Source organism: Peromyscus maniculatus, chromosome 3 (genome assembly GCF_049852395.1).
Source record: "Peromyscus maniculatus bairdii isolate BWxNUB_F1_BW_parent chromosome 3, HU_Pman_BW_mat_3.1, whole genome shotgun sequence".
Taxonomy (NCBI): domain Eukaryota; kingdom Metazoa; phylum Chordata; class Mammalia; order Rodentia; family Cricetidae; genus Peromyscus; species Peromyscus maniculatus.
In genome coordinates this window covers 50,509,458-50,534,195 of record NC_134854.1, presented here as the reverse complement: position 1 = coordinate 50,534,195, position 24,738 = coordinate 50,509,458, and the positions used below count along the sequence as shown (strand labels likewise).

The 24,738-nt window shown below is 41.2% G+C and overlaps 2 protein-coding genes across 2 annotated transcripts; both read left to right on the top strand.

Annotated features, from left to right (window-relative positions):
* Window positions 1–6,825: 6,825 nt before the first annotated feature.
* Tas2r3 (taste 2 receptor member 3) lies at window positions 6,826–12,039 on the top strand. Its single transcript, XM_006997085.4, has one exon. It carries the CDS (start codon window positions 10,363–10,365, stop codon window positions 11,311–11,313), a length of 951 nt encoding a protein of 316 aa, XP_006997147.1. The 5' UTR covers window positions 6,826–10,362; the 3' UTR covers window positions 11,314–12,039.
* Window positions 12,040–12,275: 236 nt separating this feature from the next.
* On the top strand, window positions 12,276–14,939 carry Tas2r4 (taste 2 receptor member 4). Its single transcript, XM_006997092.4, has one exon. It carries the CDS (start codon window positions 13,143–13,145, stop codon window positions 14,058–14,060), a length of 918 nt encoding a protein of 305 aa, XP_006997154.1. The 5' UTR covers window positions 12,276–13,142; the 3' UTR covers window positions 14,061–14,939.
* Window positions 14,940–24,738: the final 9,799 nt, after the last annotated feature.

The following is a 24,738-nucleotide window of genomic DNA, read 5'->3' as shown; positions in this document are numbered from 1 at the left end:
GCCTTTTATGTCAGGAATCTGTCCCATAGATGTAAACACTGGTGTTCTTAACTTTGCTCTGTAGACTTGATGGTAAGTACTGACTTTGCTCTGTGTACCTGCACCCATACAAGTATACTAGTGTTGACACAGAAGAGCCATTCAGTGATGCTGGCAGATAAGTGATCCTGAATTAATTAAAGGAGGCCGAAGTTACTATCTCAACCAAACTGCTTCGGAGTAACCCACCTTCATACCTTGTTTGTTGGTAGTTTCACGGTAGTGTTATGAGACCTTTTATCAGCCCTAAGGCCCAGAATGAAGTGTAAGTAGAGTGGACACAGTCCTCCAGTTCCTCCAGTTCCTTTAGTCTCTTTATTTCCACACCCTTCTCTGCTAACCTTCCCAAAGTTTATTCCAGTGGAGATGGAGGTTGTTTTCATGGTACTGGGGATCAAACCTACAGTCTCAAGTTAGACAGGCCCTCTCCCATGAGCTACACCCACTTCGAGGATCCCTTTAATACCTTTGATTTTGCCTCCTTAGAGAGTCTGTATATGTACAGTTAATTTTATTGTAAGTTTACTAGTGATTTGCACATAAAGATTATGTAAACTTAGGATTTTATATCTTTTTTATTTGTACCACTCATCCATAGTCAGCCTGCAGCTTTCCAGAGGTTGGCTATTGCTCAGACTTGCTTTGTTCAAGTGTGGGAAGTTCCTCACTCTGTCTGTTCCATGCTACTCCCAGCTTGGTCCCCAGCTCAGCCTGAGAGTTGGTGCCAGCTGTAGCTTAGATTATATTAGATGTAAGAAGTTCAGAATTCACATGCTGTGTTATGGGCTCTTGGCTTTCTGAAATGTTTCTGTACTGATAGTGCAGTTTGTTTGAAGGAAGGAGGAGTTCCTTAGCTTTACCCTGTAGAAGATTGCTGTCCTTCCTATCTGCCTATTTTTTTCTGCCACTGGGATCACTGGTCAACATACTAGATCTTTTTGTGTTCACTCGTTGAATCTGGTGGCACAGTCCTCTGTTTTGAGCAACTGCTATGTCTTTCCTCAGCAAAGCAGATTTTATCATTCTTAAACATTGTGAGGGTTTATGTGTATTTCTGAGTGAAATTTAAACAAGGTGAAAGTGGAAAAAAAATCTCATCATGTATAAGAGCTAACCCAAAGCTGAAGCTGTTCCTGAGTCTGGGTTGCAGAAGTAGAGTAGTGCATCCTGCAGGATCATCTCCATGAGCTGGAGACTGCCTGCCCTCCCTGTCTGAAAGGCCGTCAGGTAGAGGCAGCGGCAGTTTCACTCAGGCTGACTCTTCTGCCTTCCTAGTGATTGTGGCCAATCCCAAGCCAGTCAGAGTTGCTGGAACCTAATGCCACATGGCCTCAACTGCAGAGAAACTACATTGCTCCCACTGGACCATGCAGCCCCATCTGCTGAGAACACCACTGCTCCCAGGCTGGACCAGGCACAGAAGACCTGTGGGATCTAGCAGTGTATGCTGTAGAGACTTGTAATTCAAGTTTCTCTTCTTGATGTGATTGTATCGGGGCATAAATTTACAGGGATTTTATTCCTTGTTAAATGGAAAGATGAAAGGTAGGAGAAAAACTGTCGAACAGCATTTGTGGTAGTATCCCATTTTTGGAAAACAGTTATTTTTCAAAATAAGGAGAATATATGTTTTTTAAAAGGCTGGAAGGAGAAGCAGCAAATGCTGTGGTTGTCTATAGGGTATTGTGTGTAGTTCCTTTATACTTCCCATGCATGCTTTTAATAACATGAGTGTATTTTAAAATGGGGGGGGGGTGTGTTGGCACAAGTCTTTTCCAAACCTCAGAAAGTTAATAGCCAGTGCTGCTTCATGTACTGGGAGTGATGAGGAAAACTTCCCATGCATACCCCCAGGCATCTCTCTCCTTCAGCATAATACCCCCAGCCATCCATCTCCCCTTCAGCATAATACTCCTGGCCATCTATCTCCCCTTCAGCATAATACCCCCAGCCATCCATCTCCCCTTCAGCATCTTATGCTTGTGCTCTGTCTTCATTCACCTGTAACAGCATGCACATGGCTCTGAAGGCTGCACTTTAAAGACTGGCCAGTATGAGACCCACTGTTTACTTGTGATGATTAACTCACCTCAAACTCCAAACACATTTTTTTCCTGAGTCTGTTAAGGGAGATTGGTTATGTTGCCAATCAGGTTATAGGCTAAGCTTAGTATTAAGTAAGAAGATTGTCAAGAAGTTTCCCCGTGTTCCCCAAAGAGATCGTTTTTAGAATTAGTTTCTCCTCTACTCAGATGATCCCTTTGTCCCTGTCTAGCTCAGGCTAGCACATTGTGCTGTGCTGGTTGTTCGTGGGCATGGAAATGAGAGCGGGATCATTTTTCGTATTTTCTTTGGATTTGCATTCTATGCTGTGAAGACTGGAGGGAGTAACAGCAAGACAAATGATAGCAAAGGAACAGTGATCCCTCAGGTCAGTAAGTTACAGGGGAACCTCGGAAACAGTGACAAAGGTCATAGTAGTGACCGATACTTCTTAACCCATTGCCTGAGTCAAGTACTGTGCTAAACACATTTTATCATTGTCTCATGTAACTGTCTTCCAAGAAAAAAGTGACAGTATCATTTTACAGATGAAATTCAGAAACACAGAAAAGTTAAAAAAAGTCAAAGCCACACAGTGGGAGTTTGAGCTTAGGTATGTGAACTATGCATTTAGCTTTTTGCTCACTGCTCACCTTCCACTGGCTTTATGTAGCTTCAGTCTCCCACTGCTAAACTGGAGTGTCCCGAACAGTGTGCTTCCCATATACTAGGAATAAATGGAGGTGTCAGTTAGGGAGAGACTTAGGCGTGAAGGAAATACCTCCACTCTATACTCTCTCTCGGTGATCCTATAGAAAAACAAGTCACCCTTCCTCCACAGACTTCTCCTGACAGTTACGCTTTCCTTATATCAGGCAGCTGTCTCCTTACAGGTTAAGAGTAGCGTCAGGGTGTCCACTGGTTTCACTGTCCATTAAAATTACAAGGAATGCTCAGGAAGTTTTCAGGCTCACTTTGTAGAAAACTGTGGCACCAATAGAATTGAAGTTTGGTCTCTTATCTCAGTTTTCCTCTTTGCCACCTCATAGCTCCACATATTATGACAGTGGCTGACTTCTATGGCTGGCAGTATCATGCAGCCACACTATTGAAGCATCTTTTTGATTTTTAAAAATTTTCCAATCATTTGCTTTCTGCCATGTTTTGGAACTCAGGGTCTTATTTTGCTGTACAAGTGTCTATGTCAACTTTCTCTGCCTTATGAGTTGTTTTAAAAGGAAAAAAAAAAAGGGAGGTCTTTAGTAATAAATGCCAGAGGCAAGGCTGTGCAGTGAAACAGTTCAGATCACTTACCAGCTGAATGTAAGTTAGTTAATTTCCTCTGCCTTCAGTGGTTTTGTTTTTCTTGAGTAAATGGGTGGGTGATTGTACCTATCTTATAGGCCTGCTGTGAAGAGCACCGTAAATATTATAATAGTTGTGACTTACAATTGTAAACGGAAAAAAAATGTTGAGAACATCTTGGCTACTGTTGTAGCTATTTGAAATAAGGCATGTTATCCATCTACTGTACTCTTTTAGGAAATCTCATGTGGGATTTGTGAGTTTATGAACTGTATGGTAGTTTATTATACTTGACTTTTTTGTTACTAACTTCTATGAATAACTGACCACTTATTATACATTGGTGGTATAATTTGGGTGTTTTTAACCTTTTATTGCTACCTACAATTAAATTGGATATTTTAAGCTTCAGGTAGTTGGGTACTTGCTGTATGTGATGCTGCAGTGGATACCTAGATACAGGGATAAATTGAACAAGACCCCTATGTTGAAGGAACTCATAATTTAGGACAATGAGGGAGGGCCAGCAAGGAAGAAAAGCAGAAGATCGTGCAGCTAATTGTGATTTGATGTGGCAGTATCCCAGGAGAGAGTAGCAGCTAAGCCATTCTACCAGTGGAAACAGCATGGCTAGACATCCAGAAACTTAAAAGCTTTTGAACAGTGGGAAGTTAGAGAAGAAAAGTAGGTTTGGGCTAGACTTTAGAGGGCTTTGAAACCCTGCAGAGAACCTTGGCTCTGTGGAGCCTCTGAAGGCTTGAAAACAAGAGCAAGTTAAAGATAGGTAGAAAGAGCACAACAAAGATGGAGTGAGGGGCGAGAGAAGGAACAACTTAGAAGCAGCCAAGAAGCACCAGCAACCAGCAGTCTGCCTGTTGACATACCATACTTGACTTGAGGGGCATTTTTTAAAAAAAAAAAAATTTATTAATTTTTTTCATTTATTTTACAGACCAACCAGTTTCCCATCCATCCCCCGACACACACACACCAACTCCTCCTCTCTGTTCAGAAAGGGGCAGGCCTCCCATGGGTGTCAACAAAGCATGGCATATCAAGTTGAGGTAGGACTAAGCTCCTCCCCTTGTATTTAGGCTGGGTGAGGCAATCCAGTATGGGGAATAGGTTCCCAAAAGCCAGCTCAAGTATTAGGGACAGGCCCTGATCCCACTGCTAGGAGTCCCATAAATAGACCATGTCACACAACTGTCACACATATGTAGAGGGCCTAGGTTGGTCCCATGTAGACTCCCTAGCTGTTGGTCCAAAGTCTGTCAGCTCCTGTGAGCCCAGGTTGTTTCTGTGAGTTCCCTTGTGATGACCTTGACCCTCCTGGCTCTGTACACTCCTTCCTCCCTCTCTTCAACAGGATTTCTGGAGCTCAGCCCAGTGCTTGCCTGTGGATCTTTGCATCCACTTCCATCAGTCACTGGATGAAGGCTCTCTGATAACAATTAGAGTAGTCACCAATCTGATTAAAGATGGCCAGTTCAAGCTCCCTCTCCACTATTGCTAGGAGTCTTAGTTGGGGTCGTCCTTGTGGATTCCTGGGAGTTTCCCTGGTACCAGGTTTCTCCCTAATCCCTAAATGGCCTCCTCTATCAAGACATCTCTTTCATTACTCCCCCTCAGTCCTTCCCCCAGCCTGCCCAGTCCAATCCTCATGCCCCCCCACCCCCCACTTCCCTACCTCCAACCACCCTTACCCCCTGCACTCCCAGTTTACCTACGTGATCTCTTCTATTTCCCCTTCCCAGGGAAATCTATGAATCCCTCTTTGGGCTTGAGGGGCATTTGTAATTCAGATAGATTCAACACATATTGTGCTCTAGTTTCAGCCAGATCCTGTGTTTGCTATAGCTTAGACATTTAAGAAAAGATCCAGGTGGTGGCACATGCCTTTAATCTCAGCACTTGGGAGGCAGAGGCAGGTAAATCTCTTATGAATTCAAGGCCAGAGCAAATTCTAGGATAGCTACACAGAGAAACCCTGTTTTGAAAAACAAAACAAAGAGGGAGGGAGGGAGGGGGGGAGGGAGGGAGGGAAGGAGGGAGAGAGGGAGAGAGGGAGAGAGAGAGAGAGAGAGAGAGAGAGAGAGAGAGAGAGAGAGAGAGAGAGAGAGAGAGAGAGAAGAGGGAGAGAGAGAAGAGGGAGTTGTACATGCATGTAATTCCAGTATCAGGAGGCAGAGGCAGAAGGCTCCTGGGGTCTTGCTGGCTAATTGATGAGCTCCAGGTTCAGTGAGATACCTTATCTTAAAAAAGAAGGTGGAGCCGGGCGGTGGTGGCGCACACCTTTAATCCCAGCACTTGGGAGGCAGAGGCAGGCCTGGGCTACCAAGTGAGTTCCAGGAAAGGCACAAAGCTACACAGAGAAACCCTGTCTTGAACCCCCCCCCCCCAAAAAAAAAGAAGGTGGAGAACAATAGAGGAAGAAACCAATATAGACTTCTGGCCTCCCCATGTGTACATGAGGGCATGTGTACCCTAGCATGCACACATGAAAAGGTAAAAACAACAACAACAACAAAAGCAACATATAGCTCCTGTCTGGCATCTAGTACTAACACAGTAAGTAGCTGTAAGAGAAAAAGCAGTCAGGTTATTTGGAGCTTCCTCTTGTCAGATGTGTGGTAGACAGTGACACCTTGTTTCTGGATAGGGAACAGACTTGAGAGGGTGAACATCTGCTGGAAAGTCTACAGTTAGGCAAGGCAATGAACATAGGACATAGAAATTAACCCTGGAAGGACAGCTCCCTTTCTGGGTCCATATGGCTCTGAGAATGTAAGGCTACCTAGAATGTAAAGCATAAACATGATTAGTATACTACTCATTAGTTCTGTATTCACAGAACTGGTATTTGTTTGGAGTAACAATATGCACAACTCAAATACTGCATCCTTGTTTTTGTGGATATGGATTGCCAAAAGGCTATGTGCAGAAGTCATTTGGTGGAGCTTTTAGGAAAGTTCTTAGATGAACTGTTGGAAATGTGTCCTTTGTCTTTCTCTAGACTGTCATCCCTTGACCTTTTCTTTCTTTTCTGTAATGGGAACATGTTGGCTGAATCTCTAAGTACCATCCAGAGCATGAAGTGGTCTTCAGGGGAGAAGATGGAGGAAGCCAAGACTATGATGACATAAAATCACCAGAGCATACCTGGACAGCCTACCTCTGAATTCTTTGGGAAATGCAAATAAACCTCTTGTGTTTGTGTGAAGTTAAATATATGCCTTAAAAATTCACAAATATCGCCGGGCGGTGGTGGCGCACGCCTTTAATCCCAGCACTCGGGAGGCAGAGGCAGGTGGATCTCTGTGAGTTCGAGGCCAGCCTGGGCTACCAAGTGAGTTTCAGGAAAGGCGCAAAGCTACACAGAGAAACCCTGTCTCGAAAAACAAAAAAAAAACAAAAACAAAAACAAAAAAAAAAAATTCACAAATATCTACCTTCTCATATAAATGGTCAAATCTTTTTTTTTTTTTATATTACACTACAAATTGAAGTAAGAAAGACATCACTGATCTCACAATCTTTGCCATTTTAACTCAGATCATTGTAAATTTGGGGAGGGAGTTGGGACATGAAAAATACACAAAACCTTAGCAGTCAGACTAAACAAGCCTTTTTTTATTGTTGCTTTTGTTTTTATCAAGCTATATTTTTCTTATAGTTCCTCTTGAGGAACCTCAGTAGCCTTCCCAAAGGGAGCAGGCCATTAAGAATAAACTGGGTGGCAGTGGCACACTTCTTTAATCCCAGCACTTGGGAGGCAGAGGCAGGTGGGTCTCTGAGTTCAAGGCCAGCCTGGTCTACAGAGCGAGCTCCAGGATAGTCAAGACTACACAGAGAAACCCTATCTCTAGAATACAGAACAAAACAAAAGTATTGTCTTTATATTCCCTTGCAGATGGCAGATTAGAGAATTGAGTTGGGAGGATTTCCTAAGTGCAGAATAGTTTGTTTTACGTTGGTAGGTTTACTAGTCTGCTGTGGCAGCCAGAACAAAATACAGACTGGTAGTGGGAAGAGCAGACATTTCCTTTTAGCTCCGGGGCCAGAGTGAGTCATTCTGGAGAAGAATCTCCCTGGCCTGTAAGTGGCTGATGTCTTGCTGTGTTCATGTGGCCTTTATTTTGTGGGCTTGCAGTAGCAGAGTCCTACCTTTTTGGTCTTGTGCAAACTTAGTTTCCTCCCTAAAAACCTCATCTCCGAGTACTTTTCTAAGTGGTATGTTACAAGGAGGGTAAGAACTACATGGATTTTGGGGAGCAGGGACCTCATGCAGCCCATAGCATTGGGCTTGCAGAAAGAAACCAACTCAGTTTAACATTTTAAAAATAGGGACCAAAACATAGGCAACTACGGTGATATTTTTATTTGTGCTGAAATGTGATTTTATTTGTTAATAAATAAAGTTGCCTGGGGGTCAGAGCTAATAGCAAGCCATTTAGCAGAAGTCAGGCAGTGGTAGCACATGTACTTAATCCCAATCACATGACAGACAAAATCTCTGTATGTTCAAGGACACAGCCAGCATGGAGACACACCTTTAATCTCAATACCAACCATAGAGACCTGGAGGTCTGTATAGACAGGCAGTGATGAGAAAGTCATGTGGTTGGGTTTAGAACCAATGAGAAGGCAGAACAGAAAGTCAATAAAAAATGCAGACACACAGGAAGTAGGTCTCTTTTCTCAGGGGGAGGAAGGCAGCATCTGGTAAGCTAAGGGTTATTCACTTTTTAACTCTGTATCTGGCTCTGTGTTTCTTACTTAAGACCATTCAGAATTACATCTGCAGGCAACCACAGGACAAAGGGTTCTTTAATGGTGCAACAATCTTGACATTGTGGTTTATACAGAAATATCATGTACCAAAGGTGTGTTTAAACAGTAAAATTTCCTTTCAAATGGAAAGACGAGCACTGTTAATGACATACTTGAACTAAGAGTCTAGCAAGTACTGTTAGAAGAGTGTTAAGATCATAGTGATTCACAAATGCTGAGATTACTTTGAAAATAAATATAGATAAGAGTTACAGGAAATTAAGCAATACCAAAATGTCAAGTTCTAAACAACATCAAAGATCATTTTGAAAAGATGCCATATATGAATGTCAGAATACAAAGTCTTCAATGAATGGTCTCTGAAGAGCTTTATAAAACCCTGTTGAAATGCATTAAAAAACACTAGTTCGTCATGTTTATTGGAAACAACGCCATTGTGACAGTTGGAAAGAAATTTAAATCAATTTTTAGAAATCCTTTGGGGACATATGACAAGCTGATTTTGAAGACGCTTTGGCAAGCAAGTGACCAAGCATAACTGCCTCTTGGAGAATGAACTAGGGAATGTTCTCTACTAGTTAAAGTTTTGTTCATGTGAGTGTGTGTCTATGGTTACTGTGAGAAAGTGTACTGCTGATGTGGCTACAAAGCAAAGTAATGACAATAGAGTCCAGAAGTCGATCATGCTTATGTGGATACAACCAATGAAAGTGTGGCATGGGTTATTCAACACAAGATGCCAGGAACATTTGTTACTCATTTGGGGGTGGGAGAAAAATTGAATATGCTTTATGCAAAACTAAATTTTGGCTATTAAGACCTAGTTGCAAAATTCAAAACTTGACAATGTTTTCATGAGTTGAGGTTAAGGCATTTTTAATAAATTAGCTGATTTTAAGACCAGTGACACTGAATTTTATGCTCTTAAACCTCCTTCCAGTGTGAGAGAATTCTGGCATTTCCCTGTTTCTGTCTGTCCTCCTTGTAGAGAAGCAAGGCCTCTTACATTTCAGGTAGTTCTGTGCTTCACTTAGGTACCATTCACCTTTCTCTTCTGGGTGGTTCCCAACAACACTTTCTGTTGTTCTTTTTTGTTAATGTGATAAAATACCCTGATAAAAATATCAAGGGAGAAAAGTTTATTTGGGCATATAGTTCCAAAGGAAGCAGCAGGCACATCATATTGTGTGGGAAGCAGAGAACAGTTAAAATGGGGCCAGGACAAAATCCCAAAGCCAACCTTCGTGACAGTAACTTACTTCCTCTTGCTAGGTTCCACCTGCTAAGCTTTCCATAACCTTCCCTGTGTTGATAGATTGTGTACCCTAATAAATTTGCCTGAAAATCAGAGAACAGAAAAAGCCAGTAGATTAAACATAGAAGCCAGGCAGTGGTGGGACACACCTTTAATCCCAGCACTTGGGAAGCAGAGATCCATTTGGATCTCTGAGTTCAAAGCCGCCCTGGACTACATGAGAGTGACTCAGTCTAGGAGAGAAACAGCCAGGCAGTGGTGGCACACACCTTTAGTCCCAGTACTTGGGAGGCACATACCTTTAATCCCAGCACTAGGAAAGTTGAGACAGGAAATGATATGGGTGGGTGGAGAAAGGTATATAAGGCGTGAGGAGACAGGAACTAAAGTCTTTCAGCTGAAGAAAGCTTTTCAGGCTGAGGAGTCCTAGTGGTAAGAGGTGGCTTGTTCCTTTGTCTCTCTGATCTTTCAGTATTTACCTCAATTTCTGGCTCTGGGTTTTTTTTATTAAGACCATTTAGGAATTCGTGTTACACTTCCTAAACAATGCCACCAGCTGGGGACCTTGTTTTCAAACACATGGACCAATCAGAGATGCTTTGCATTCAAATCATAATGCCCACTCCCTCTGAAATTGAGTCTCAGTCCTGCATAATCTTTGTGGCCCAGATGCCTTCCTTGACCATATGACACTGGGCATTATTTGCATTTTAACAAAGAGCTGCTTTGTGAGGATCATAGAAGTGACAATATGTGTCATCTGTGAAGAGGACAACCAGGACAGATTCACAAAGCTGTCAGACTAAATCACGCAGAAGAGACAGATGCAGTGAAATAGGAGGAGGCGGAGCTCAGAAAAACCTTGAAATTGACAAGGAGATGAGATACACGAACGGAACCAGGATCAGGTCGGCCTAAATTCTGCTATGTTGGGACTCACTGAAGGAGTGTTCCTGGTTCTTATTGTTACAGAGTTTGTTCTTGGAAATCTGGTGAATGGCTTCATTGGGTTGGTTAATGGCAGCCACTGGTTCAAGAGCAAGAAAATCTCTTTGTCTGACTTCATCATCACCAGCTTGGCCCTCTTCAGGATCATTCTGCTGTGGATCATCTTTATTGATGGCCTTATAATAGCATTCTCTTATCACAGCCATGACTCAGGGATAAAGATGCAAGTTATTGATGTTTTGTGGACCTTTACCAACCACTTCAGTATTTGGCTTGTCTCCTGTCTTGGTGTTTTCTACTGCCTGAAAATAGCCAGTTTCTCCCACCCCACATTCCTCTGGTTCAAATGGAGAGCCTCCAGGGTGGTTGTTGGGATGCTGTGGGGTGCACTGCTCTTATCCTGTGTCTGTACCATGTCTCTGATGAATGAATTTAAGATTTATTCTGTCCTCGGTGGAAGCAGAGGCACATCAAATATGACTGAATACTTCAGACTGAAGACAAATGAATATAATCTGATGCATGTTCTTGGGAATCTGTGGAAGATTCCTCCGTTAATTGTTTCCCTGGCTGCCTACTTCCTGCTCCTTCTTTCTCTGGGGAAGCACACAAAGCAGATGCAGCAATACAGTACTGGCTCCAGAGATTGGAGTACCGAGGCCCACAAAAGAGCTATCAGAATCATCTTCTCCTTCCTCTTCCTCTTCCTCTTGTACTTTCTTTGTTTTCTAATTTTGTCATTCAGTCGTTTCCTACCATCAACTAAGACTGTCAGGATGATTGGTGTGGTAATTGCCATGTCGTACCTTGTTGGGGACTCTTTTATTCTCATTATGTGTAACAACAAGCTAAAGCAGACGTTTGTGGCCATGCTCCCATGTGAGTGTGGTCACCTGAAGCCTGGCTCTAAGGGATCCTTTGCTTCATAGAATACCAGAGGGCATAGCATGGAGCCTGGGGGTTCCTCAGCCTGGTGTAGCACTATGAAGCCTTCTGAGTCTGCCATTCATCAGTCTATACCATCAGTAGGAGAGATGTTACCTGCTTTGCCCCAGATTCTACCTGGCTTAGAGGTGAAAGCCATGCTTCTGAGTGCCTCTCCCCATAGGATCATTTGGACAGGTGCAACAGTCTTTGGGAAATGCCAGTGTAAGAACACTCACTATGTAGATATGGAGATGTATTTTAATAACCATTAGCTTAAGCATAGCCAGTCTGTGTATTAGTTTTACCTTAAATTTTATGTGGATATAAATAAAGCACTGCTGTGGCTGTGACACAAAGACCAAAAGCTTTTGCTTTTCCATAGATGTGGGCTTGAATTCTGGTTCTGTCAACTTTCCATTTGTGTCTGTGGATGAATTGTTTTTGTGCTTTTCCCTTTACCCTAAAATATGGATGATAACATCATCCACAGAGTAGTAAAAATTCATGAGACAATGTGTGCCAACATTTTAGCACAATGTGTTATATAAAGTGCTGGGTTAATTGAAGGCTGTCATTATGTCAAACAATAAATTATGCACCAACACCAGTCTTTTTAAGATGGCACTTCCCACAAATCTTTGTGTGATACTGTAAATAACAGCATGAAAATCCAGACTCTTGGATTCCAGGTTCCAGTCCATTCTTGTGTTTCATTGACATTTTATTAAAGGTAGTTCCAAATATATATATATATGTTTTTTTGACTGTGTAAAAGACTAAGCATTTTTGTCCCTCCTCTCCCTCCTCCTCCTCTTCTCCTCTCCCCTTCCTTGTTCTTTCCAGGATGCTTATGTGCTTTTAAAATTTATAGAATATATATATATATATATATATATATATATATATATATATGTGTGTGTACTTTGATGTTTAATTTTATTTAAAGAGAAGAATAGACATTTATTTAATGTCATTAATTCAATGAGAATATTTTTCTGTGTCATGAAAAATTCTTTAACTTGGTGAATATAGTTAGTTAGGACACATGACATTCCTGAATGTGGACTTCTAATGTGACTAAACAATTACCCTGGATTTTACATCACAGTACTTTGATACCTAAGGGGACGTATTGTAACTACATAGATCTAAGCATAGGTCAGGTTTATAAAGGAAACATGAAAGGGTAGATATTTTTTTCTAGGTGAACCCCAGAACAGATTATGGCACAAATTACCTCTCTCTACTGTGCCCCGCTCAACGTGTCTTATAAAAAGTGTGTCTCAAGGAGGGGATTGTTCCTTGAACTTACTGCATTAGATTCGGTAAATCCCCTAGGTGAAGGAGTGGCCGTGGCATGGTCAGCACGCAGTTGGAGAAAACGGCTTCAGTTTCAACATGTGGAGGACACACAGACTGGTTCACATAGGCCATGGAGGGGAGGGAGGGGGAAGAAGGAGCGATGAGAGATGGATCCCACAGCACTCTGGTTTCTATGGAGTAAAGCTGCAGGGAAACGGAAATAGTCTTGGGCTCGAGCAATCTGGTTTGGGTTTGAAGTTCTGCTCTTCGAGGAACAGATTCCAGAGTCACTGAAGCGTTTATAATTGGGCATTTCTAAGAAAATAAGAATAGGAGTGAAGAAATAGTAATTTAATCCTTGAAAGATTTGCATCCCAGTAAAAGCAGCTGCCTCTTAGACCAGAAAGGGCTCATTTGCCACAGTGGAAAATAAAAAGGAGACCTCCCTCCAGGCTGAATACTGTGCCTACTTACGTATTTCAGTTTGTTTTCATCAGCACCACGCACACTGAATCTTCAGTGAGTGAAGATGCTTTGGAAACTGTATTTATTTGTGTTTGCTACCTCGGTCATTTTGCATTTTGTAGGAATCGTTGCCAATCTTCTTATTATAGTGGTCATTTATAAGGCTTGGGTCAAAAGCCACCGAGTCTCCTCTCCGGACAGTCTCTTGTTCAGCCTGGCCGTCACTAGATCCCTAACTCTGGTGTTGTTTCTAGTGAACTCTGTCTACAGTGCTGCAAACGCCGTAAGGTCAGTCTACTTTTCCACGTTTTTCCTGTTGTGTTGGAAGTTTCTGGACTCCAACAGTCTCTGGTTAGTGACCTTGCTGAACTGTTTGTATTGTGTGAAGATTACTAATTTCCAGCACCCAGTGTTTCGTCTGTTGAAACGGGCAATCTCTGCAAAGACCTCCCGCCTGCTGCTGGCCTGTCTTCTGATTTCTGCCTTCACCACCCTCCTGTATCTTGTGCTCACACAGATATCACGCTTTCCCGAACACATAACTGGAAGAAACGAGACGTTATTTGACCTCAAGGAGGGCATATTGACATTAGCAGCTTCTTTGGTCTTGAGCTCACTATTACAGTTTGTGTTCAATGTGACTTTTGCTTCCTTGTTAATACATTCCTTGCGAAGACATGTACAGAAGATGAAGAGAAACACTACAAGCTTTTGGAATCCCCAGGTGGAGGCTCACATGGGTGCCATGAGGCTGATGATCTGTTTCCTCCTGCTCTACATTCCGTATTCCTTTGCTGCTCTGCTCTATCCTTTCTCCTATGGAAGGAAGAGTCTGAGAACCCAGGCTGTTTGCATAATTATTACTGCTGCTTACCCTCCAGGACATTCTCTCCTCCTCATCATCACACATCATAAACTTAAAGCTAAAGCAAAGAAGATTTTCTGTTTCTACAAGCAGTGGAATTTCATTTGTGAAGCTTGACAGCATGACTTCACAGTTTGGTTACAAGTGTTAGAAATTTCATGGTGATCTAAGGACTTGATTTTGTGATTCTGTATCTGACATCTTGACCCTGGTCCTGAGTGCTTGTATTTTAGTCAATATTGTATTTTTTTTGGCTAATATTGTAAAGTAAAGCACATTCCTTAAGGAATTGTATGAGGCATTTGTGTATTTTGCATGGCCATTACATTCCTAGATAGTGGAAATTATCACACTGTTCCACTAGCTGCTGAAGTATAAGGGGATGTCCCTGAATGAAGGCCACATTGTGATGTACATGGTTAACACAAATTAGAGAATTTAGCCAAGGATCCCTGAACAAGGTACCACTAGTAGCTAAGCTGTCACTGAGAACAGATTGGCTTAAAGGGTAACAAGGTAGTACATAAAGAAAAGAGGGAGGGGGGTTCAGAGAAAAAGAGAAAAGTGGAAAGATAGGTGTGCATTTGTGGGGCATGACAGATAAAGGATCCTGATGCTTGTTGAGCTGTTACTATCAAGAAACCCTGGTACTGAGTTTCTAGGCTTGATCTAGAAATGGTCAGAGTTGATATAATGACTGATAGTAAACAATTCAATTAAAACGGTTGAAACTCAAAGAATCTATTTTATTATCTAGAGACATAGGCCTAGGGCAAAAGCAAGTTCTATTCAGATAGTGAGAGAACACCACCTGAGTGGAAATTTAGAGAGCACAGCACCTACACCTTTGCTCCAGAGTTCAGTGGAAGGCCAAGGGCATTGAGCTGGTGGTGGAGTACTGGACTGGGCGGCTTATCTCAATGGTTTCTACATTGCACAGTTGTCCAGGAGAATACTGTTTTGGGGAATCTGATGATGGGTGTTGACAAGTTATGAAGTGGGAATTGAGCATTTGTTATTGACAATTGTATAGTTAAAATAAATTGCTTATGTAATATTTATATATCTCAAAATGAATAAACTTTTGAAATGTACAAATCACCTGACTTTTCCTGTTCTACCCACCACCATCTTTACTGAAAGAGTTAGTAAATAGTACCCAACCAGTATTAAAGTTATAAAACCTGGAGCTATTAGTCATGTTATAAAGTTAACAGATAAAAGAGAGGCTGATAAGTGAAATCTGGGCCGTAAGAACTCTAAATGAGTGGCAGAGCCCTTCATTAGTCCTTTAATACCCTTTTATCCTCTTTTCATAGTAATTGAATTATGAGCTGTCCAGAATTTATAATTTCCTCTTATAAGTTGGTGCCATATTGCCAATAGAGTGTGAGAGGTACTGTATGTAATTTCTAAGTGTACCTCTGGACCAGTCATTTTCTTCCTTCCCATTTCCCTTTTCTTGTTTGTTTTTGTTTTCCCTGTGGGCCAGACTGTTTACCTATTCTGAACTATACATCTGAGAACACTTGGGGATGGTGGAGTTACTATCTATCCTCGAATTGGTGGCATGGTTCATGACATAGGAGTGTTGTTACATCGTCTCTGAACTGTTTGTGCCTTAATTCCAGAACGGATCATGAGAAGAAAACATCTCCATTGTTTGTTTTTATTAAAACAGGAGCTGTTTTATTCTGTCACTTTAATGAAGTAACTTACCGTTTAGCATACTTTGATACAATAACATATATCTTCATCTTTATGATGAAATAGTATATAATTACTTACAATATTATAATCAAAACACATATAATGTTATTTGTTAAGTAAACCAAAAAGCACAAGTATGTGTTATAACCATTTAAAAATATGTACATCTGAAGAACAATCTAAAAAGAAGCATATAAACAGACATATACATGCATGCAGCAATTATTTTTATGTTGAAAGTTGATTTTTTTCTTTTACTGCTAGGCATAGAACCCAAAGCCTTGGTCATGCCAGGGAAGTTCTGTACCATTAAACTACATCCACAGCCTATGGTGGAAGTTTTGAGTAATATTTTTGTATTTTGCAAACTTTCTATGATGACCATAAGTTTTCAAATATATGTAATATTTATAGTATATATCTTATCCAACCAGTGATCCACCTTTTAATGAACAGATAGGGGATTCTTATATGAATATCCAGTTTCTCCTTACTCAGAAAGAAAAGTGATTGGTATTTCTCTTGTTTCGTCTGATTATTGTTTTTAATGGAATACACAAACCCTCAAATGTTTAATTTCATACAATTTATAGTGAAAACACTTCTAGACTAAGTAGGTTTGATTGCAATTACTATAGAAATGGTTTTTCAGAGACCATAGGGACCTTCAGAGAGCACTGACTTTATCATTGATAAATATTTTTATTTCATTGAGAATTTCATACAGTATAATTTGATCATGTTTACTACCAATTCCCTTAACTCCTCCTAGATACACCCCCATGTCTCTAACCCACAGCTTCTTTTCTATAAAATTAATAACACATTAAATCCAGTTTGTGCTGTTCATATACTTCTGGATATGGAGCATCTACTGGAATGTAGTGGAACTACCAGGAGTCACACCATTAAAGAAAGCCAACTTCCCCTTCTCCAGAGACTATCAACTATCCAGACCTCCTCAAGGGGCAGGACTCCCGGATCCCCTTCCAACTCCATACTCAAAAGTTGGTTGGCTTGATCTTGTGTAGATCTTGTGCAGGCAACAATAGTTGCTATGAATTCATGAGTGTCGTGGTCCTGTCGTGCTTAGAAGACACTGTTTTGATATGATCCTGCATGACCTGTGGCTCTTACAATCTTTCTACCCCCTTTTCTGCAATGGTCTCTGAGCCTTGGCAATGGGGTATGCTATAGATGTCCCATTTGTGGCTGGGTACTCTCTGAACTTTGACTAGTTATTAGTGTTTGTGTTAACCACTACCTACTGCACAGAGAAACTTCTCTGGTGTGGTCTGAGAGCTGCACTGTTCTACAGATAGAAAGAGATTTGGGAGGCAGTTTGATACAATGTCTATTTAGCAAAATAATAGGAATAGGTTTATTCCTGGAGCCCCTGCCTCAACCATGGGTACTTAGTCAATTCTGCAGTATTTAGGGATGTGTTTCCCACAGTGGAGTGGGCCTTACATCCTATGAGGAAGAGGTTGATTACATCCATAACATCCTTGTCATTATTGCATTTATGGCATTATTGCATTCCACAGCTGGGTAAGACTGTTCATGACCCCCCCCCCCACACACACACACACAACCCAGCAGCCTTCATAGCACCTTCCAATACTAAGAGAGTGTCTTGTTAGGGTTTCTGGTCCTATGAAGAGATAATATGACCATGGCAACTCTTATAAAGGAAACCATTTAATTGGGACAGGCTTACAGTTCAGAAGTTTAGTCCATTATCTTCATGGTAGGAAATGTGGTGGCATGAAGGCAGACATGATGCTAGAGAAAGAGTTGAGAGTTCCACATCTGGATTTATAGGCATCAGAAATACAGTGAGCTACTGGGCTTGGCTTGAGCATCTGAGACCTCAAAGTCCACCCCTAGTGTCCTCCAACAAGGCCACTCCTCCTAATAGAGCCACTGCCTATGAGTCTATGTGGGGCCATTTTCTTTCTAACCACCACAGAGAGCTATCTGTCAGAAAGGAAGATTCCGAGTGAGTACAACATTGACTTCTCCATGTCCAATGACTAATATGTGTGGTGTCTTCAGCATAGAGTCTTACCATCAAGTTCCAGTGGTCAGCCAAAAGCAATGGTAATAGTTTGTATTGTGCATGGGCCTGTGGAACACCTCTGTCCAACAAGTTGAGGGGAGATGTCTCACACTGGGCACTGAGCTTTTTATTTGCCAGTGTATGGGTCCCGGGATGAGCATACTCTCTACATATTAAGTTGTTCTGATGGTGTTCTGCTGATTTGCCTCGTGATTAGCCTCTGTCATCTTCGGTTTCCTCCCCACTTGCGCTGGATGTGCTGTCTTTGTACTGACTCTTTTTGCTGCTTGGAAAAAGTCTTGAGAATTTGTTAAGCACTTGTCCAAAGTTCTTTCATTGCTACAGGTTTGGAGTTTTTCTGATTTCAACATACTCTCTATTTAATATCTGCCGTTAACTGGAGTTGGACAGTTGTCTTAGTGGCTAAGAGCACTTTCTGCTTTTGCAGAGTGCTCAAGTTTGGTTCCCAGCACCCAGGTCAGGTAGCTCATGAGCACCTGCGACTCCGGTTCCGAGGGATCCAAGGCTACCTTCTGGCTACCACAGACACTGCACTCTGAGCACAAACCCAGTCCCAAACACCTACATGTACACATAACTTTTTTTTTTTTTAAAAAGAAACTAATCAGAGGTTTAAAAAAATGTCTTGTTTTGTCTTTTAAAAGACATGATGTACAGACTCTTGTCTTAGCTTCTTTTCACGTTGCTGTGATAAAGTAATCTGACAAAAGCAAATTGAGGAAAAGGGAGTCTATTTTAGCTTGAAGTTAAAGGTGCAGTCCATCATAGTGAGGAAGTCATGGCAGGAGGAGCTTGAAGCAGCTGGGTCACATCACATCCACAGAAAAGTTAAAAACAAAGCAAAACAGAGCAATGAATGCATACATACTGCTGTTCATCCAACTCATTTCCTCTACTTATTTAGTGTAGGATTCCTGTAAGGGCCCGCCGTGGGCAGAAAAAATCAGGGTATTTCCTAAGGCAGGCTCACAGTTTCATCTCCCAGGAGATTCTACATTATGTCAAGTAGAAATTCACACTCATCACAACTCTCTAGTACAGATATTAATGTTCTACATCTCCTTCTACCATCCACCTTTAAAAGGAAAACAAGTTTCTTTCTATCATTTAAGCTTGGGTTTTCTCATTAATAAATCATTTTGAAGTTTTATTTTTTCCTAATAGAAAGGACCATTTGGGAAGAAACATTAATATTTTAAATCATGAATTACAGGTAACTTTTTGATGTTATTAAATTTGTCCTTAGATAATTTCACAAATATACACAAGGCATATTGAGCCCTTCCACCTCTAACCCTCTCCCATCTCCCTCCCACTCCTGTCAACCCCCCTCTCCCCCACAATCTCCCCCACAATGCTCATGTCTATTTATTCTGTTTTGTTACCCAGTGACTACACTTAGGGCCATCTGTGCAACCACGGGTTCGGAGCTATGCATTAGAGCCTTGGTGGGCTCAGCAATAGATAGATATACAGCCAAAGACCATGGTTACCCTCTCCCGGAATCTATGAATGGTCGGTAGGTCAGCTACAAAGGTTAGTACCTCAGGAGTCCCTTCTCTTTCCATGACTGATTGACAAGGCCAGTCTTGTGTGATGCCTAGTGCAAGTGAACACAAACGTTGTGAGTTAATGAATACAATACTGAGTCTAGAGAGGACATTTCTCAGCCCTTCATCTTATCTTCTGGCACTTACATACTTCTTCTCCCAAGAGAAAAACCCATGTACAGTTTTATCCCATAAGAAGAAAAGTGTGAGAAGAAACTGCGTGAGAATTTGCCTAACATGCATATCAGCAGGGGTGTGATCTGTGTTAATGAGTATAAGGAAAGATGAGAAGAAACAGAGATGATCGAGAGAATAAACAGCAACCCTTCCTCAAATGTATCGCACTAAAGGTACGAGGTCAATATTTCCTCAGAACAGCTTGAGTGTTCTCTGACTTGTGGCTGTGTGGATGTATCACAGACTGAGAGACCAGCTCCCAATCTGCTTCAGGACAGCAGAAGAAGACCTTAAAGTACCAAAGGTTTAGGCAAAATTCTTATCTGAGGGCTAGACCTTTTGTATCTAAGGGGAAAAATAAAGAAACACAGACGTGTTTTGATGGTAACTTTCTCTTTACTTCATCTTGAAAAATTCTCTCTGAAAAAAATCTCTCCACAGCTTCCACATTATCTCTTCATCCCTTCTCATTCTCTACTCAGCAGCTTCTCTAGTTCACTTTCACTGCCTCCACATCTCTCTACACCTTTGCTCTGCTCTCTCTCTGCTCCGCTGCTGCCCTGCTCTCCTCTGCTTCTCCTCCTCAGCCCCTCTCTCTACACCACTCCTGCCTCTCACAGCCAAAATCTGGACAATTGTAAGTTACATTTTCAGGGACCTACCTATCCTTATAACACAAGATAAGTCACATAGTTTCTCTTACACTAGTAAAGTCACATGGACCCATGCATGTAGCTCTAAGTTGGTGAGGGGTCCCAGACATTCAACAATGGGCAGAACCTTGAACCTGTAGCATCAACTGTGACTGGGACTACGTGCAAAACGTCAGTTATTGAGAAAGTTATGTCTAAAGTCTTCAAGATCTGACCTTGACTAAGCAAAACAACACCTGGAAAAATGACCTCATGTATTTGTCTCTAGGGGCAACCAGCCTGCTTTGAATCTGCTCTGAGGTCTAACGTTAGCTGTCAGTGTAAAAGGCTGTCTTTATGACTGAGAGTCCTATGTCAGTCTGAGTAATGTAAAATGTCCCAGTATTATTTCTATACATTAAAATTATATAGCTTAAACAAAAATCATCTTCCTGAACATCCACAGCTATGTATGTGCCCAGTAAGTGTAAAACACACCCCTGAAGGGCTGTGGAAAGAACCCCATAGCTGTTCTTATGAGGGAGGCATGGCAGGGGCACCTGAGAAAGTTATGGACAGAAAACAACCAGTCATCTATAGTCAATAACCTCATGGCTTTGCCAAGTGGGGGCCCCCAACAGGGATTCATGTGTCTCGTGGGTTGACTTGTCAAACACTAGTTGTCACCTGATGTATACTCCCGCGGCCCTTGGCATGGATGCATGAATCTTGGAATCGGAAGTGGCTATAGGTGTTCTATGAGTCAATAGGAAGGGCTTAAAAGCATTGGGCAAAAGACTGAGGGTGTGTACAGACTGTTTATAAATCAAATATCTAAACAGAGGTATATTCTGGATGTGTTTGACAACATTTCCAACTTGCTTTTACAGAAAAATTGAGACATTTTTTGTTGATAAAATGACTGTGATTACTTTTATTCTACTCCACATAGATTGAAGACCTCAACATAAAAACAGATATGCTGAACCTGATAGAAGAGAAAGAGGAGACTAGCCTTAAACTCATTGGCACAGGAGAAACCAGTTAACACAGGCCCTAAGATAAACAATTAATAAATAGGGCCTCATGAAACTGAAAAGTTTCTGTGTGGCAAAAGGCACTTCATTAGGACAAAGAGGCAGCCTACAGAATGGGAAAAGTGTTTTTTTTTTAACCAATACAGATCTAAACAGAATTCTCAAAAGGAAAAAAATCAAATGGCTAAGAAACAAAGAAGGGTTCATTATCCTTAGTCTCAGGGAAATGCAAATCAAAACTATTTTGAGATTTCATCTTACAACCATCAGAATGGCTAAGATCAATAAAACAAATGGCAGCTCATGCTGGTGAGGGTGTGGAGTAAGGGGAACACTCATCCATTGCTGGTGGGAGTGCAAACTTGTACAGCCACTGTAGAAATCAGTGTGGTAGTTCCTTAGGGAGATGACAATTGATTTACGTCAAGATCCAGCCGTAACAGTGTGATCATGGTCTACTCTTGGTGCATGAGCTGGCTTTCTGGATCCCATTACCTATGGTGGGACACCTTGCTCACCCTTGATGCAGTGGAGAGAGGCTTGGTCCTGCCTCAACTGAATATACCAGGCTTAGCTGTCCCTCCATGGGAGAACTTACCCTGTTGGAGGAGGGGATGAGGGATGGGTTGGAGAGAGGGGAAGGCAGGGGAGGGAGAGGGAGGAGGGATAAGAAGGGGCTCTGTGGTTGGTATATAAAATGGAAAAAAAATTTAAGAAAGGATCCAGTCATAAGACTCTTGGGCATATACCCAAAGGTTGCTTCATACTAACACAAAGATAATTGCTCAAACAACATTGCTGTTCTATTCATAATAACTAGAAATTGGTAACAATCTGGATATCCCTCATATCTGACACTGTTTAGGTGACTAAGAACCAGAGACCAGATAGCCCAGGGACCTAGTATAAAACAATGTAGCAATAAAATGACTCTTTTTTTTTGGTTTTTTGAGACATGGTTTCTCTGTGTAGCTTTGCACTTTTTCCTGGAACTCACTTGGTAGCCCAGGCTGGCCCCAAACTTACAGAGATCCACCTGGCTCTGCCTCCCTAGTGCTGGGATTAAAGGCGTACACTACCACCGCCCAGCCTAAAATGACTCTTTTTTTTTTTTTTTTTTTTTTTTTTTTTTTTTTTTTTTTTTTGGTTTTTCGAGACAGGGTTTCTCTGTGTAGCTTTGCGCCTTTCCTGGAGCTCACTCGGTAGCCCAGGCTGGCCTCGAACTCACAGAGATCCGCCTGCCTCTGCCTCCCGAGTGCTGGGATTAAAGGCGTGCGCCACCACTGCCCGGCCTAAAATGACTCTTAATGACATTCTAATAGATCAGTGCCTTGTTCAACCATCATCAGAGAAGCTTCTTCTTTGGCAGATGGGAACAAATACAGAGACCCACAGCCAGAAATTAGGCAGAGACTGAGAAACCTTGGAACACTCAGCCTTAAATGGTATGTCTCCATAAAATCCCTCCCCTCAGGACTCAGGGAACCTCTAGGAAGAAGAGGTTGAAAGAATGTAAGAGCCAGAGGTGATGGAGGACACCAAGAAAATAAGGCCCTCTAAATCAACATGATCAAAGCTCATATGAATTCACAAAGACTGAGGCAGCAGGCATAGGTCCTGTACAGGTCTGCACCAAGTGGGGTCCTAGAGCTGAAAGGGGAAGTGGACACATGCCCCTATCCCTAACCAAGAAGCAATCTTCAAGTGATAACCACTTGCAAATGAAAATGTAGTTTTCTCCAAGGGAGTCTCACTGGGGAAACAAACTACTCTTAAGGGTAGGTTGCATGCACAGCAGTCGATGTCCAACAGAAAATGAACTAACAGCATCTTTGGAGGTTCCTTGTCTCATGCTATTGTGTTAGGGCTCTTCCTTTTTTTAAAAAAATTTAAATGTCATAAGGAGACCTAGAGGATTAGAGGATGGTTATGATAATAATACATTATATACATGAATAAAATTCTCAAAGACTGAATAAAAACATTATATGGAATATAGTGCCATAGGGAAACCTAATATATTGTATCCTAATTAAAAGAGATGTCCCTTAGAAAGTTTTTATATCATTATTTTATTTTATATATAATAAAATACATATATACAATAAGAATATAAAATATATAAAATAAAACACACACACATTTTCTCTTTTTATCTTACAGGTCCTTTGCATATATGTTCTGGCTTCCAGTTTAGTGTTTTTATGGGATTCCTGAGTGTGTGAAAATATAGATCTCTGTTTCTTGTGCCTTCTCTTGGGCTCTTTCCTTTCTATTTGTTTGTCTTGTCCAATTGTGATGTGTTTGTTTATGTTATATTATGTTCCAATAGATGCCTGTTTGTTTTCTAAGGAGAAGAAGAAAGTAGTGAACATAGCAAAACCCTCAGGCAAATAATCTGCAAAAAGAGTTTTACACCATTTAAAAAGATCAAGATCATATGTCATGATCAAGATGGTTTCATCCCAGGGATGGTAGCGTGGGTCTGGATGGAAGGCGAAGTGAGGAGGAGCAAAGAGGAGTAGGTGAGTCATAACCAGGGTATCTTATGTGAGAAAAAATTATTTTCAACAACAGAAAAAAAAAGATTCTAAACCTCACTTTTAACTTAAAGAAAGGTTAAAGCAATTTACTTTTAATTAAATATATCTATAGCAACTTAATTACAAATCTTAAGGTTTTTGCAACCCAATTTTTGATAATAAGAATATTAATAAAATTAAAGTATGACACAATGACTCTTTGGATTTCCTTGGTGTCTGTTGTTGTGTCTCCCTCTTTGTTTCTGATTTTGTTAATTTGGATATTCTCTCTCTGTCTTTTAGTTTGGATAAGGGTTTGTCTATCTTGTTGATTTTCTAAAAGAACCAATTCTTTATTTAATTTATTCTTTATATTGTCCCCTGGAATGCTAGGATTAAAGGCATGTGTACCACCATTTTCTGGTCTCCATATCTAGTGGCTGTTCTGTTCTCTGACCCCAGGTAAGTTTATTAGGGTGCACAATATTTTGGGGAACACAATATCACCACAACCTTGTGCATAACTGTGAAGTTTTAAAGTTATGACCTATTTACAAAGGCCTTTAGTCTAATTTGAACTTGCTTTGAGGTAAAAGTGAGCTAAATCTATGTAGTTTGTGTTAGACTGAAGAGAGATTATTATTTTCTGTATTAGCATGAGCAAAAGGAACAAAGCAGGCTTTAAGTGTCTACAGTGTTGTGGGACAATGGATCTGGCTATGAAGCTTATCCTAGAATATTTTCCTTGTATCAAAATTATACAGCTAAATGAAAAGTCGTCTTCCTGACCACCTACAGATATATGTGCCCATAAGATTGAGATGTAATCATGAGATTACATAATCATATTACGTGAAGATGCATGTTAATGGGGAGATAGCTGTAATTGAATAAGAAGTTTACATTAGGAAACAGCCAATTCATTCAAAAGGCAGTAAGTCCAATACACCTTACATGATGACTTTGTCCTCTACCAGAATCTTTGGTTCTGATAGGTTGACCTTTTGAACACTAGTTGTCCCCTGCTGTATACTCCTATGGCCTTTTTGCACCAGCAGCTCTCAATAGACCCCAACATAAATCC

Coding starts and splice junctions, on each gene's coding strand:
- Tas2r4 (XM_006997092.4), top strand. CDS start 13,143: ATGCTTTGGAAACTGTATTTATTTGTGTTTGCTACCTCGGTCATTTTG.
- Tas2r3 (XM_006997085.4), top strand. CDS start 10,363: ATGTTGGGACTCACTGAAGGAGTGTTCCTGGTTCTTATTGTTACAGAG.